Source organism: Hipposideros armiger, unplaced genomic scaffold, assembly GCF_001890085.2.
Source record: "Hipposideros armiger isolate ML-2016 unplaced genomic scaffold, ASM189008v1 scaffold_53, whole genome shotgun sequence".
Classification (NCBI taxonomy): domain Eukaryota; kingdom Metazoa; phylum Chordata; class Mammalia; order Chiroptera; family Hipposideridae; genus Hipposideros; species Hipposideros armiger.
Window position 1 is genome coordinate 2,020,770 of NW_017731403.1, and position 17,218 is coordinate 2,037,987.

At 37.6% G+C, this 17,218-nt stretch overlaps 1 protein-coding gene across 1 annotated transcript in view; it reads left to right on the top strand.

The window, feature by feature from the left end:
• SCFD2 (sec1 family domain containing 2) overlaps positions 1-17,218 on the top strand; it is a 344,198-nt gene that overhangs the window by 123,995 nt on the left and 202,985 nt on the right. The window contains exon 5 of the mRNA XM_019640903.1: positions 475-724. Coding sequence (XP_019496448.1) covers positions 475-724 — 250 coding nt within the window. The remainder of the gene's footprint in view (positions 1-474; positions 725-17,218) is intronic.

The following is a 17,218-nucleotide window of genomic DNA, read 5'->3' on the forward strand; positions in this document are numbered from 1 at the left end:
AGCTGTTGTTCAGTATCTTAGCTGTAGAGGGCAGTGTCACTGGCCCTCATATGTGGGATCCGAACCAGGGTCCTCTGGCATCTCAAGCCAGCTCTTAACCAACACGCCACTCGGCCGGCCCTTAATCATATTACTTTACAAATATATTATTTTTATTTTAACTTTCTAGTGTATGAAGCACTTGTATTTTTATATTTAAAACTAGCAGGCTCTTATTTGTTTAAGCAATATTTAAGATAATATAAAAGGGTCTACAACTTGACTAGCCGTTTTATAAACTAGATCTTTCAAAACAACAACTCTAATGCCAAATTTTTTGCACTATTCTCTCCAGGATGAGAAACAAACAAATAAAAAGCAATCTAGTCAGTGAACATCACGGATTTGTTTGCAAGCTCTTTGGACTGATGTAGTACCTGAATTTCATCTTTGTGTCAGATTGACGTATTTTTACATTACCACCTTTCATTTCAGAGCATTGGGGAATCGACGATGTCTATTGTGTTAAATCAGCTGCTGCCCATGATTAAGCCCTCAAATCAGAGGGCCAATGATGACTACAGCCCCGAAGAGCTGTTGATCCTCCTAATATATATTTATTCTGTCACTGGAGAGTTCACAGAGGACAAAGACCTGGCTGAAGCTGAAGAAAAAGTAAAGAAAACATTGGCCCAGGTCTTTTGTGAGGAGTCTGAGCTGTCACCTTTGCTGCAAAAAGTCACAGGTGAGTGTTTAACAAAGATATAGGAGGTAAACATCACTGTTACAGAAAAGAAGTTTAAATGTAAAAGCTATTGCAGAAAGAGGATATAACCATCTTCGTTGGAAGTGTTTGGAATTTCATGAGGCCTGCTGAATGCTAGCTAGCCTTTAAGATCAGAGGTTTTCATTGCAGTATTGTTTTTTCCAGTCATGGGAGTGTAATGGCCTTCTCGTTGCTTGTCAGAATTCATATTCCTTAGAGCCAAAGCCTTGTTAAAGTAACAAATACTCAGAGGGCATAATATCTTTAAGGAAAAATAAAATGTATTGCATTCTATTCAAAGAATTTCTGTTGACATATTCTCTTGAGATTGTCATTTCAAACTTAAAAAAAAAAAAAGTTTCCCTAATATATTACATAACGTTATAGGATTAAAAATTTCCATTTTCTAGAGTGGTTTCTTATTTTGACTCCTCATATTTCATTTTGAATCTTAAATTATTTAATAGTATCTAAAATAATAGCCAAACATCCCCATAAAGTGGGCTATGTTAATTTTGGGGAAATATATAATTAAATATCATAAACTCTAACTGTTTTTGCTTCTAGTAAGAACTGTCTTAGAGACATTCATTTGTGTTATTCTGTATCAAATTTAACATTTTTATTTATATTTTGTGTAAAGCTTATTTCCATTAGTATGGATTGAGCCTGGGTCTGTTTGAGAGTGAGACGTTATTAAAATTTACACATAAAACTTAAATACTTTAAAAACATACCAGGTTTCCATTCATTAATGAATGTGTGTATGTAGAGGTGTGTGTAGACCTCTCCACTCAGGAAGGCTCGGTTGAGGCAGATCGTATATCGTCTCACTTTTCCTCCTGTGCCCTGTTGTGCCTCCCTGAGGGAAATATCCAGGTTGCTCAGAAGCAGCCTGTGTAGCTGTCAACCTAAGAAGCATCCCGTGCATGTGTGTTTTTCTTTATGCCCACGGCTGACCTTTCCTATGTTTGTTATGGAAAATGAAACCCTGACAAGATGGAAACTGAATGAAGTTTCCACAGAAATGAGACATTTTCTTGCTTAGTAGACCCTGTTTGCCAACTTAATATCTATTAAGGAAAACTTGTGGAATTTGTTTCCATTTCATTTAGGTTTAATACTATATGTTATTCCATGTGTTTGGCTATAAATGAATATTGACTTAGAGAGTTTTAATATGGTTTACACAGTGCTCAGAACAGTGGTTTGATTCAAAGTAAAATTGAATGCTTAGGAGAACTTAATTGGAAATTATTCTTAAAATGCATAATTTCAGAAACAGACAACAAAGATTGTGTGTTTTAGCTAAGGTCATTTGGATAACTTTTCTGTAACATTACTATGTTGCTCTATTATTTTGGGAATTGAAGTCATGCTGTAAGAGTTTTCATTTAATATTTGCTCAAGGTGTTTATTGACCCAGCATTTCATTCTTTATTAGTTTCTCTATTTATGATTGTTCAGGATGCTGCATTTTCTTGCTGTTAACCATGATTTCACATTTTAAAACACTTCTGTACGTTGAAGGTTAAAAAATAAGAATTTGTGGAAATTTTAATATATTTTAAAATTTTAGACAGATCTTATTTTGTAATACTGAGTGTGCATTCCTACCTAGATTAACTTTGCATGCACATTTTAAACAGGATGGATAAGATGTGCTACTTAAATTTGACTTAGTGAATTTACCCCTGGAACACACATGCATTGATCAACCGCTGTGCACACCAAAACGACTTTATTTCTGAAGACAGACTTTTACTTGGCCGATATAGACATACCCCTTATTAAGTAGGTTGTAAAGTCTTGAGAAATAGGGTTTATGTTTATAGTTAGCTGCAGAGGAGAATATTTAATCTACATCCCAGGATAAAAAGTAATAGGATAGTGTTGGAGCTGTGGTCATTCAATGTTATAGAGTAGGATGAGGTACCCCAGTATGGACTGGAAGAATCGAATTGCCTTCAAATATGCTTAGTCTGTCATTGAACAGGTTAGCCTGGCTTTTTACCATGAACTTGCCCACAGTATTATGCTTATGTTATTTCAGTTTATAGTCTTCGCTCACTAATTACTGGGCGGCAGACTTTATTTTATGCCTTGTGCTCTTTTTGTGGTTAAAAAGTATTGTTGAAAAGAAGCAATCAATATAAGAATTCTACTTTTTATATAATGCTATATAATTTTACTCATCTTAACTGTCAGTAGGATCAGGAAAGCAACATTTTCTCTGTACTAAAAAGTTAAGCATGTTATATCATTGCCCATCGCTAAGTGATAGAACCAGAATTTGAACCCTGGTTTCCGGATCAAGAGCCCATGTCTTTTAAACTCACTGCCACAAGCTCACTTCCATAACCTCTGTATTTGTTGTATTCTCCAGCTATGCTTGGTTACACATACTGTTTTATGCCATACATGCTCTACCATTTCATCATGTTCTAATTTTCTAAACATCAAATTCATATATGGTTAATATTTTAGATACTGCCTGTGCTTTTTAATCTGTCTACAATAGCTACTTGTAGATGTTTCTTCATACCTTCCTGTTTTTGTGCATCCGCTTTGTTTCTGAATTGCTGTAAAGAAACTAAAATATTTCTAGTCATTGAAATCTATTAGTTGTCTAGCTTTTCTAAAACAGGAGTGGCAAACTTAAATTCTTTTCATTTCAATAATATCTCTTGACAATAATTGCCCTGTGTTTAAAATTTATATTTCCTTTTACATGTTAAATATGTAATTTACTTTTGGCAATTTCTTTCATTTCTCCCTATTCTTCCCTTTTATGGAAAGGACAATGAGAAATTGTAACTGGCAAAACAAAACAAAACTTCAGCGTGGTCAATGGCAGCATACTATTTTCTTTTTAATAGATAGTTTTGGGGAGAATGGTAGGCAAAAACTCTCTTTTCTACTCACATAAAATAACAAGGGTTGGGTCTCTGGGTGTCAGTGATGGGAGCTGTAAAAAGAAAATTGGTATGGCCCAAATATGTTGTTTAATGTTGTCCTTTCTTCCTCTTGCTCAGTTCAAAGAGAGTATCAGTTTCCATATGCGTTAGTGTTTGCATGGCAGTCACAAGACAAAACAAAGGAAAACCATTTGAACTTTTTTCAGAGAATGAAATCAAAACCCAAATTTTAAAGATCTGTGCAGACTTGGAATGTCATCATATAGGGAGCTGCATCAGAAAAAGCATAGGGCTCAGATGCAGAAATCCTTGATTCAAAAGTCCATGCCATTTCCTCGTAGTGTGTGTTTTTGGGCACATCACCCATCTTTGAACCTTGATAAGAAACGTAAGTGCCCTATTAACCACTCATGATTTTGCTGAGACTAAAATGATGTTATGTGTAAGAGCTAATTTTGGGTCCATGCAGTATTGTAAATAGATCATTTTTTCCCATTGCTATTACTATTTTGAGAGTATCTCGCTGTCACATAGGGTAGTGCTTCCCAATCTTTTCCACACTGTGATGCACAGAGACAGTGAGAATGTTTGCATAGTATACTGAGGTAAGTGAGCAGGACTGTTGTGGTCAGAGCCAACGATCCCTGGGGGCTCTGGTCATTCTAAGGCACTACCCAGTTGACCTGTGAACTGAAGTGAAGCAGCAGCTTGGTACACCTGGAACCTATTAAGGGCAAATCTGTGTGCTAAGGTATCTTGGTCAAGAGGCTCTGGAATCAGTAAACAAAGAAAAGCAAGACTTGCATATGGTTTTTCACACCCAAACCTATTTTGGAAAAATTTCTTTTGGTAAAAATTGTTATATTACTCATTGAATTTTTAATAGTATCTTTAAAGAAAAGGTCAGTAGGGGCTAGATCTTTTTAGTTAGGCTTAGTATAAAGCTAGGGAATGAATGATTCAAAGTATCTGAAAATTCTGTGGTTCAAGATAGAGGCATGAAAATACCATAGAAACCGTAATTTACATTTGTTAGACTCTTATTTTACTTCCTGTTGATAATTTGGGATTATCAATTACTGTATCATTGCATTAGGATTGTACCTGGATATATGTCATGGAAAATTTACCGGCTTAGCTTAACAAACAGGGATTTGTTTTTCTCACCCAGAAGTTCACAGACGGGCAGCAGAAGTCATGCTCTTTCTAGCCTACCCCTCCTCCTGCCTTGCCTCCCTCCGTTTCTCCCTCCCTTTCTTCCTTTTTTCCTGAAGGTGTGGGTTTGTCATCATGGTTCTAAGGTGGGCACTCCTTCTTGATGTTATGTCCATGCTTCAGTCAAGAAGTGAGGAAGGATAAAAGTAAAGGTATATGGTAGCAGAGTGTCCTTTTTTTTTTTTTTAAAGACTTTATTAGGGAATTGGGGGAGGGGAACAACGCTGGGGAATCGGGGGAAGAGGAACAGACAAGTTGCTGTTGGTTTGTTCTTCAGTCTAGTTGTGAAGGATGTTGCTTCACTGGCCCAAGTTGGCACCATCACTGTGCTCTTCCTGGACGAGGCAAATCAGTCACCAGCCTCTGGATGGCCGCTCACGGTGGCTGCTGGTTGTTCATGCTGGCTGCTGGCTACACATGGTAGCCCATGGCAGCCCACTGCAGCAGGGGCTGCAGCCTACGCCGTTGCCGGCAACCCACAGCAGCCCAGCTCCAGGTCGAGCTATTGTTCAGCATCTTAGCTGTGGAGGGCAGTGTCACTGGCCCTCATATATGGGATCTGAACCGGGGCCCTCTGGCATCCCAAGCCAGTTCTTAACCAACGTGCCACTCGGCCAGCCCCAGAGTGTCCATTTTATATTAGGAAAATAATAGCCTTTCTGTAAGTTCTACCTAGAAGACTTGTATCATTGGCTAACTGGGTTTTATGAGCATTTCTGGCTACAGGAGAATCTGATGGGTATTTTTAACTGGGCATATATTAGTCATGAATGAAGTCAGGGTTCTGTTAGAAGAAAGAAGGTGAGAATGGACATTAGGTAAGAACTTTGTATTTGCTGCAATTATCATTATAGACTTCCCTTACAGAGGAAATTCTAAGGCAAAGATAATATACTGTAAAATAGAGTGATGCCCAGGGTGTTAATTTTACAGTTGTAATATTGAAATTTCTTTACAGCATATATCAAAATGGTGCACTATTGTGTGCTAATATCACTGGACTTACATCACGAATAGTTTCAACTTATCAAGATTTATTTAACATGTCCATGTATCTAGCATTATTCTAAGCATAGAGCCCATGGGGGTAATGGTAGTAGAGTATAAAGGCTCTGAACACAGGATTTGGAGTTAGGTGGATCTGGGTTCTGGTTCTGACTCTGAACCTCAGTAGTTGTGAGATCTTGAGTAAGTTATTTCACTTTACTGATTCTCATTTTCCTCATAAATAAAAAGGAGATAGTAGTATTACCAAACTCATGAGACAAAATAGTGGTAGTGTTTGGTACAGATCTTGGTGCATAATGTGTTATCAGTATATGTTATCTATGTCACCACCATTATTTTTATCATTATTGTTATTTTATTGTTGTTGTCATCACCATTATTATCATCACTTCTCCTCAAAGAACTTGCAGTAATTTTAGAGACAAGAGAAACACAGAAAACATTTTTAAAAATCATAATATTTTACCAAATATAATTAAGCACCCCAAATGTGTGAATTTGAATGCTATGATGACTTGTTATTATATGACATATACAAAAAAAGAATTTCAAGTTAATGAATTAGGTCTGATTAAATAGAATCCTAAAAAGACAAGGATTGGGGAAATACTAGGTAATAACAGTATTATAATACATGATAATTCTAAATAGTACTATAGTGTTTAAGGTACTTTCATACACAATATCTCTTTTGATCTGAAAAAAATATGAAAGTTTGAGTCTATAAACTTACATGTCTAAAAAATATACCCCAAATCTGAACTTCACAGAGATATATCTAGATTTCTGGTCAAGATGGCAAATTAGGTAAATATTGTAATTGCCTCCTCTCATGACCACATCAAAATTACAACTAAAGTGCAGAACAGTTATCACTGAGAATTGCCTGAAATCTAGCTGAATCGAAGTTCTACAACTAAGGACATACAGAAGAAGCCCTCTCGAGATGGGTAGGATGATCAGAGATGCAGAATGGGCTGGTCCCACACCCACGTGTGACCATTAGAAATCAGGAGGGATTTTGGCTGCAGAGGTCCTCCCCAGTGGAACGAAGGGTCCCAGCCCCACACCAGGCTCCCCACCTTAGGGTTCCAGTCACCATAACTCCTGGCTTTGAAAACCAGTAGGATTGTAGCTGAGTGAGATGAGGTCAGCTGGAGTTCCAGGTGCTCTTGTTAAAGGGCTCATGCACAGACTTACTTGCTAATGGACTCACTTGCTCTGAGCTTCAGCACTGGGACAGAAGCTCAAAAGGTGCCAGGGACGAATTGGGAGGAACTGAGTTGTCTGGCTTCAGAGTGAGTGATGGAGGGGCAGCTTTCTCCCAGACAGAAGTGCTAGCAGAAGCCATTGTTTCTTTGTTGAGACCTCCCATGTCCTGGTGTGTCATTGCAGGCAGCCACCATATCCAAGTCTCCATCTACCTGGCTAACACTGCTCTCCCAGTCTTGGTTATTCCCTGAGACCCTGTCACACCCAACTTGCATGCCTAACCAAGCCATTTCCAGTGGCTTTTCCATACAAATGGCCTGTCTTTGTTCAGGCTGTGGAGTTTGCTAAAATCTCTCAAAGGTTCACAAAACCCAAACAGTAGCATCTGGCTTTGGCATGTCTCATACCTCTTCCTGAGCAGCCCCAAGCCCAGCACTAATGGAAGCACCTTTGCCTCTCCTGACACCTCCAACCCAGCATTGGTGTTATCTATCTGTGGATTGCTTTGTGGCTCATGCCAGCTGGCCTTGGGCAGGCCACAGGCTACAGCTGAACTTGGCCTGTTGTGGGATCCCTCCCAGGAGGCCCTGGGGCCAGCATGCCCTGTGGCCAGCTTCAGGCCAAGGCAGAGCATCACTGGGTTGCCTCTAATGATGACACACAAAAAGAGCAGACTGGGCAGGCAACAGAGCCCTGCTAAAGTGAATCCTGCTCTGTAGCACCAGCCTCTGCACAACAGCTCCTCCACTGTAGTCAAGGCCAGTCCTCATAATAACCAGTCAGCCTGAGAGTCAATCCCTCCATTGATATGCAAACAGTAACAAAGCCTCAACTACAACAGGAGGGCACACACAATCTACACAAGGGAGACAACTGGAGCAACCAACTCAGGTGACCAGGAGACTGTGCCACTGGACCCCACAGGACACCTATTACATAAGGCCACTCTACCTAGACTGGGAGACATAGCAGGTCTACCTAATACATAGAAACAAACACAGAGAGGCAGTAAAAATAGGGAGACAAGAAAACATGTCCCAAATGAAAGAACAGACCAAAGCTCCAGAAAAAGAACTAAACAAAATGGAGACAAGCAATCTACCAGATGCAGGGTTCAAAACACTGGTTATAAGGATGCTCAATGACCTCAGGGAGAACTTCAATAAAGAGATAGGAAACATAAAAATGGAGATAGAAAACATTAAAAAAAGAGCTAGTCAGAAATAAAGAATACAATAACTGAAATAAAGAATATATTAGAGGGAATCAACAGTAGATTACATGAAGCAGAGGATCAAATCAGCTATTTAGACTATAAGGTAGCAGAAAACATTCTATTAGAACAACAGAAAGAAAAAAGAATCCAAAAAACTGAGGATATTAAGGAGTCTCTGGGATTACATCAAGTGTACCAACATTTGTATCATGGAGTACCAGAAGGAGAAGAGAGAGAGCAAGGAATTGAAAACTGTTTTGAAGACATAATGACGGAGAACTTTTCTAACCTGGCGAAGGAAATAAACATACCAGCCTGGGAAGTGCAGAGTCCCAAACAAGATAAACCCAAAAAAGCCAACACCAAGACACATCATAATTAAAATGCCAAAGTTTAAAGACAAAGAATTTTTTTTACAGTTTTTGACAATTTAATATAAAGACTAAATAATCTTAGCCATCATAATGTAAAAATATGGCATATATTTACATTCTTGATCTGAAAAAAAAGTGGGTTTTAAATAATAGATGAACCTAAAGAGTTTTATCATAAATATGAGTTTTAATCTCAGAGCTGATTTAACAGAGTAATAATTGAGCTTTTGCAACTGAATCTGAGCTCTCAAAATTTTAAATGCTCTTGTTCTCTAATAAGTAAAGTTATATGAGTATCTAAAATCTTGACAGCAAAGATCAAAATAAAACTTTAAATCTATTGCCCTAGAAAACTCTCATATATTATCAAAAGAACAATAAATTAGAAATTCTTTTTAAAACAAATTAACAAAAGAAGTTGAATATTGAGCTATTTGAAATATCACAAACTCTTAATATTATATGTAATTGACATTTTATAATATTGTTCCCACTGGCTTTCCTAAATTCTAAGGCATTCTTCCTTCAGGGCTTATGTACCTTCATCTTAAGAATATATTACCTAAATCAACTGTTTAGTCACTTAATAAATATATCTCATGTGTTTTTAAAATTGTTCCAAACCCTTGCTATAAAGTATAATTTAAGATCTTGTAAAATAATATCTATAATTTAGTGTTATATAGGCTCTAGCAAAGGTAGGAATGAAGGACTACATTCAGCATCCCCATGCATCTAGATCAGGGTTTGACAAACCTTTGAGATGGAAGAGCCAGTAAAGACAAAGAATCTTAAAAGCAGCTAGAGAAAGGCAGTTAGTTACCTACGAGGGAGTTTCCATAGGACTGTCAGCTGATTTCTCAACAGAAACTTTGCAGGCTGGAAGGAATTGGCTGGAAATATTCAAAATGATGAAAAGTATGGAATCACAACCAAGATTACTCTACACAGAAAAACTACCACTTAAAATCAGACAGATAAAGAGCTTCCCAGACAAGAAAAAGCTAAAGGAGCTCATCACCACCAAACCAGTATTACAAGGAATGTTAGGAGGACTTCTTTAAGATGAAAAAAAAAAAGATAAAAAATATTAATAATAAAATGGCAATAATTACACATCTATCCACAATTACTTTAAATGTAAATGGATTGAATTCTCCAGTCAAAAGATAGGGTGGTGGAATGGATACAAAGACAAGACTCTTACATATGCTGCCTACAAGAGACTCACTTCAGATTGAAAGACACACACAGACTGAAAATAAAACGATGGAGAAAGATATTTTATGAAAATGGAAACAACAAAACAAAAAGCTGGAGTAGCAATACTTATACCAGATAAAATAGAATTTAAAACAAAGGCTATAAAAGAGACAAAGAAGGATCCAGTAATCCCACTTCTGGGTATTTATCTGAAGAAACTCAAAACGCTATTTCAAGAGGGCATGTGTATCCATATGTTCATTGCATATGGCCAAGATGTGGAGGCAACTGGGTGTCCATTGATGGATGAATGGATAAAGAGGAGCAGAATTCAGCCTGTGGGTTTCCAGGGTACAGTCTTTATGCTAGATACCACCTCAGGTATTGATTACAGAGGAAAGCTTTCAATCTCTCACTGTAGGACTTACTAGATATCTGAAAGGTCTCCAGGTGGATGAAATGATACACTGTAGTTTCCTCAGAAAGCAAAGGAAGGGACCTGGTGACATCTTTTTTTACTTCTTGTAACTAAAAGAAGAAAAAGTCACATTTTAATCTGGCATAAGTTCACTAGTGAGAGGTATTATAGCATAGGTTTCCTTTCCAAATAGATTCTGTAAAGATACCATCTAAGTGGAAGTAACTTTCTCATTGAACTCTATTGGACAGAAAATTTTAGGAGACAATTTGAGTTTAGTAACAGGAAGCCATCTCAGGTAAATAAAGCCAGCCCAAAAGTCTGACTCCCCCCATGAGAGGAGCTTCCCAGTACAGGGAACAGACACTGGGACTTAGGTGTTGGTCAGAATTGTACCAACTGAGTTTTAAGGCATTTTAGGACTTTAAAATATTGGAATGTGAAGAGGAAGTTTTGTGGAAGGGATGATGCATAAGTTCTCCTCTGATTCTGTGGATGGTATTTTTTTTCTTTTTTTTCAGTTTCAGGTGTACAAAACAAAGTAATAGTTAGACGTTTACACCCCTCACAAAGTGATAACCCGCCTCCCCCTATCTACCACTACCCCTCTGGCATTGTATATAGCTGTTACAATTCCATTGACTCTATTCCCTACACTGTACTCCACATCCTTTTTTTCTAGCTAGATGTATAGCTGTGCTTCCTTTGCTATTCCCAAAACTTGGGCTTAAAATAATGGCAGGATTCCTGTTACTCTAACTGGAGTAATCAGAGCTTCACACTGATGTGGATAAAATGTATAAATTATCTTCATGGTAGATCATGCTATTTTAATCATGTTCAGTTTTTTAGAAGTTTTTATTTTAAGGGATTTTGTTTCCTAAGTTTTCCCTTCTCTATTTCTTCTCACTTGTCCATTGCCCTATGTAAGATCAACCGTGTATAACAAACGAGGAAAGGCAGGTCCAGTTTGGAAAGCTCAATTCTTAAGGACATTGGGAAGCTAAGCATAGTCTAGTGGGCTCTCAGCTAGGGTTTTCTTGCATTCTCTAATGGAAATCTAACAGAGGAAACTCTCTTCATCAACTTCAAATGAGGAAGGAGCTGAGAATTTGTTTTTCAATAGATTGCGGGAGGAAGCTCATGGTACTTAATGGTCTGCTTTACAATGGAAAGCACATATGCCCTTATCCATAGTAAAATAAAGCCACATGCTACAACTAAGAGTAAAAATCGATTGCAATGATTTGTTTATGACAACTTTCCTCTTCTGAAATGTTCAGATAAACATAGACCATATAAAATTATTATTGCTATTCATGGCTGCCACTTTATTTATAAAAACTTTCATCTCCATTAGCACAGGCATAGACATTTTGTTTATTATATTAGTAGAGGTAGGTCTTTCAAACAAAGCATTTTTAATAGTTGGCCAAGTACTTTCCCTAGCCTTGCAGAAAGATCACCTTCTTGGTAAAATATGAAGTACTTCCAAACAGAGAACTGTTAACAGATTAGGAGCTAATATGAAATTCTCCCTGTATGCGCCCTTTATTCCTTTACCTCTGCTTTCTTTCCTCATCTCACAGTTTTCCCTCAATAATTCATCAAATTCAGAATATGCATTTTTGCAGATTTTTGCTCCTAAGGGCACTATTCTGATTGAAAAACAGTTTTCAAGATTTCAAAAATCTTTCCCTTGAGAAGTTATTCTTTAGACCTTGAGCATTCTTATTGGCTTAGCAATGACAAGAATGTTGGTGTGGTAACTGGACGAGCGATCCTAAAAATTCATTGCCAGCCTTCATGTTACCCACATTTGAATGAAAAATGTAGTTCATTATGGTAAGTGATGGTGTACAAAACCATGACTGTTGAACCCACCCACTCGGCTGAAGGAGGACTTCAGGATGTAGGGGGAAGTCCATTTCAGAAAGGATTCTGCCTCATCTCTTGGTACTGATTTATGGATTCTCAGTTATGGTGGCATTCTAGTACTAGACTTTTCATTAAGGAATACACCTTCATTTTGCATTTCAGACTTTTTTGTTCCAGGGCTGCCCAAGCCCAAAACAAACCAAACCAAATAAAACAAAACAAAAAGCAGCTTTAAAGACTGTACTTTTCCACAATGGTTTGCAATACTGTTTGGTATAATGGTGTCTATTTTTCCTCTAGATTTCTAAGATTTCTGCTGGAAATTCTGATGAAGAACATATGTCTGTTCTAAATCACTCCCCAGAGAAATGTTGGAACTGTTACATTTAGTTTTACTGTCCAACAGATTAAAATAGTTAACCACTGCACATATTACAAAACAGCTATATCAAGTGAAGTTTACAATGTTTAGTTCATATTTAAAATATATCACAAGCTGTGGACAAAGATATGTAGAGCTGCCTGTCATGGTAGCTAACTAGTTAAGTAATTTTGCTAATATATTAAGGGATCACTACAAATAATTGTCTCAAGTACTTAATTTTTCCATGCCACATCATAAGAATATTCATTCTTAACTAAGATACTGAAATGGGTCTTGCATTAATATTTATGTGTGCACAAATGCATGAGACATACTGTTCATGTCACGAATTTTTGTGTCTGCATGTGATGCCAATAGTCATAGTTGTGTTTGGGACAGAGAGAGATGAATTATTGCTGATTCCTATTAGCTGCACATTAGGTGTGATATAAATTGCTCAATCACGAAAGAGGAAAAATGGACTGCATGGAATACAAGGGTAGTTTTCTTGAACACATAGCTATGGATCAAATACGAGAAGAAGGGATGGTATGATTGAAAAGAGCACAGTGTGTCGGGGCCCAATATTTACTCCTACTTATGCCTGTAGGTGTCCTGGAAGTAAGTTACTTAGCTGGCTTCAGACTCTGAATCCCCATATAAAATGAGAGTCTTACTGGGCAAATCTAAAGTCTCTTCTTTCTCTCTCATTCTATGGCTCTAGGTTCATATGCCTTTTATTTTTATCTGAATCAGTATATTCCCTCCTGTACTTCTAAATCAGCTCCTCCCGAGTCCTATTCTGTCGTTTTCAGGATACCACTATCATCTCAGGAGGAAAGCAATGGAGTCACTGACTTCCCTTCACCCCCTCTAGCAGCCGACCACTCCCTGGAGGCCATCTCTGTTTCCTTGGAGCTGCTGTTAACATCTCTCCAAAGATGCTTCCTTATCCTCAGTCACACACTGGCCCATGTACTTGTCTCTGGCATCCCTGACTCCACAGCTACCCGCCCATTCATCCTGCCTTCTGATGCCAGCCTGACATTCTTAATTTAATTTTATATTTGAATACCTTTAAGGTTTTTCCTCCTCTATAACAGTCACACCTTATCATTGTAGAACATTTGAAAATGTGAAGAACAATGTAGAGGCCACATATAAATTTCATCTCATTGAATACCTATGAAAAACAGGCATTTGCCATTTGTATTTCATCTTTTATGAATTGCCAGCTTATGGTTTTTTTTCCTACTGAATTAATTTTATTCTTAATAATTTAAAATCAGAACAGTTGGGTTATTAAGGTTATTAATACTTAGTCATAAATTCTCCTAATTTGTTTTCCCAGTTGTATTTGCCTTTCGTATTTGCTCCTGTGGGAAGTCCAGAGACAGAGCTGTATGTAGGCGAGCGGGGGCAGGGGCTCCATCGTGCGACCAGGATCCTGCATCTTCTCAGCTTTCCTTCCTTCTAAGTATTGCCTCATTTTCTTCCTATCACAACTGCCTCTGTGTGACCTCTCATCTCTCCAAGCCATTCCTGGCTTATGTCATTCCAGAATAGCAACCCGGGAAAAAAAAGAACTTTTTTTTTCCAGGGGTTGTAGATCAATCTTAGGAAAGGAAGCTGACTGGCTTTCTCAGTCACTGTTGCTGGGGGATGGGGTTCCCTTTGACCAAAATGAGCATGCGCCCCTAACGGCATGGTAGGGCGGCAGGCAGGGATTTGGAGGACCACTGGGCTGTGATTAACAGTCCATCGTTACCACTTAGAATAGGGCTTGGAGTCATTCTACAAAGGAAGGGATACAGACATACAAAAGCTAGATAAGCCCACCATGAGAACATTCACTCATCAACCCGTTTTATATTTTTATATTTAAAAAATACATATTATCTTCCCTCTCTTGAGTTTAGTATTTTACCTGTAAATGAATGAAGGTGTCATTGACACCAGAATAATTGTTTCAAGAGTAGGTATTTGTACGCCTACAAAATAATTGTCTGGAATTTTCTCTTAATGTCTTAGAAAACAGCATCAGAGCAACTGTCTACTGAAACAATTCTTAGAAGTAAATCTGCTTTCACTATGTGAATGCCCCTCAACACTCACGTAGCAGTAACTGTGCTTGTCATGCATAGCTGTGTAATTATATATAATTCCTGAATATAAGCTTTAGAAGGGAAAGGATTGTCACTGGGATGAATTTTAAAGCTCCATTCATGTTTATATGTTCCTGAAAATATTTCTGATTGGATTTTCCCCTGATAACTGACATACGTGTCCATTGTAAAATACTTGACAGATCTCTCTCTCTTTAACAAACACAGAATAAAATAAAACATTACATACAAACCCACTACCCAGAGAAAACCACTGTTAGTATTTTGATGTGTATTTGATGGTGTATTGGTAACTAGAAATTCAGATCCCAAATGTGCTTCCCAGGTGAAGATTTCAGGTAGGATTTTGTTTTAAATCTGTTCTACAGTTTATTAAGTTCATAGTACCTAGAATAAGGAAGGCACGAGAATATTGTCCACATAAGATTTTTAAAACTAACATTGGAAGGGAAGTTGTTGAGAATGTTAGTGCTGAATCTGTGTCCCGAGTTCTAGGAGATATTATCCTTCAAACGTAAAATTCTCCTTAGTCAGAATTGAAAGGAGCACCCTTTAAGCCTAAAAGGAGGGTCATTAGGACCCTGAGCAGGAAGAAAAACAGTTCAGTTTTATTCTGCGGCAGTTCAACCTAAAATTGCAGCAGAAGAAAATTAAAAAGAGACACAAAGGGCTCTAGGCTTTGACTTATATTATTTTATTATGTGAGAATAGAAGATTAACATTTAAAAAGCCAGAAGGAGAACATATGTGTACAACCACAGTGATATTGGTGTGTATTTTAAAATTTAGTTTTAAATGTAACCAAGACTGTAATTCCCATAGAAGCCTGGCTGTTGTTGCCTTCATGTGTTGCCTGTTTATTCTGTCCTTAGCACCTGGACTGAATTGGTCCCAAACGTAATTGTAATTTTCACCAAAGTGTTTATAAAATGAAGCCCCCTTCTTCTTCTTTTTTTTTTCTTTCATTTTAAACACAAGACATATGCCTATACCTCTTTGTCAGGCTCTTGAGTTGTTGCCAACCTGACAGAGAACCATCTGGAACAGGCAACTGATATGGTACATTGTTCATTAACAATTTACATTTTCCAACATGCAAAATGGTTAGGGTTTTAATTTGCGGAGCTGTGGTTTTCTCCAAACTATACTAATTGGACTCTATTTTCTTGCTTATATTGTGGTGGTTAAGAAAAACAATTAAATCTGATCTGTTCTTTTCATATAGTAACATAGGATTTGGGTTTTGTTTTGATTTTTTTAAATTTTGTACAAATCACCACCTTGCAAAGAATTCAATCTTTGGCCAAGGAAGGTTTCTTCCTGGTTAAAATGTGATTGGATACTTCCTAACTGGGAATGCCCACCCTTTCTGTCCAAGTATAGGACCCATGCACAGAGTAAACAATAACATTAGTTATATATAGTTCACAGTATTGTGGTCATCTCTTTGATGTCAGAAGTGAAGCACATGTTTTCATCTATTAAAAAAAACCTAGAGTGCTTTAAATGTTGTTCCCAGAAACAAATTGCAAGGCACCGATTTATTCTGTAATTGTATCTTTATTATTAGTTTTAAACTTTATTTTTTTTACATATTATCCCCCTTCTCCCTCTCTCCCTCCTAATCTCACACTTCTCTGTGAAAACTGGTCACCTTGGGAGTTTGCACACCATAATCTTGGTTATTTCAAGTTGTTCTCCTTGAGAACACAGAAGCCCAGACAAAATGACATCATCTGAGATGAGTTCAGCCTTTTTTTTTAGACATGGATATTTAATGGCTTTTGACTGTACAGTGATTATAGCATTTCAGAGCAGCAGCCCTTCCAGATATTAGAATGGATGTGTTCAAGCTGTTACATAGCAGGGCAGCTATACACAGAGTTTAGAATAGAACAAAACCATCAAATGCATATTTGTTGGAACTTTTTGGTAGGGTATGTGCAAATCAAAATCAAAATATAAAATCCCTGATAACTTCGTTATTGTTATTTTCTCTGCAGTCCTCTCTTGAGCCAATTTATGCCTGCATTTATTTTAAATTCAGATGCAGTGTGTGAAAAAATCAGGGAAAAAATTTTGGAAACATACATATATTAGCTTTTTGATTGGCTTTTTTCAGGGACATGGCTCTTGTTTTTCAATGTGGCAGTGAAAAAAAATCAGTATGTTGCTTAAAATAATAGACTAGCAAAAATGGACATGATGAGGCTGAAGAAAATCTGGGTCAGTATTCTCCAGGGTAGGGAGGGGCTAGAAAAGGGGGCCAAATAGTGTGCTACACCCACAATGTCCTCTATGTCTGGACAAAGCGACACACCCTCTGCACTGGACTTTACAGAGCAGTAGAATGTCATTTTTCTATGATCACCTTCTCACTCTGGAGGCCTTTTTATTCTTTCATGCCTTGTGTCCCAGCCACAGACTTTTCAGTGCCTTAAATACCTTACACTTCCACTAGACTTGAGGTCCTTGCACAAGCAGTTCTCTCCAACTAACTCCCCAGCCCAGACTAATAACCCCTCTGGAGCTCAGTTCAGA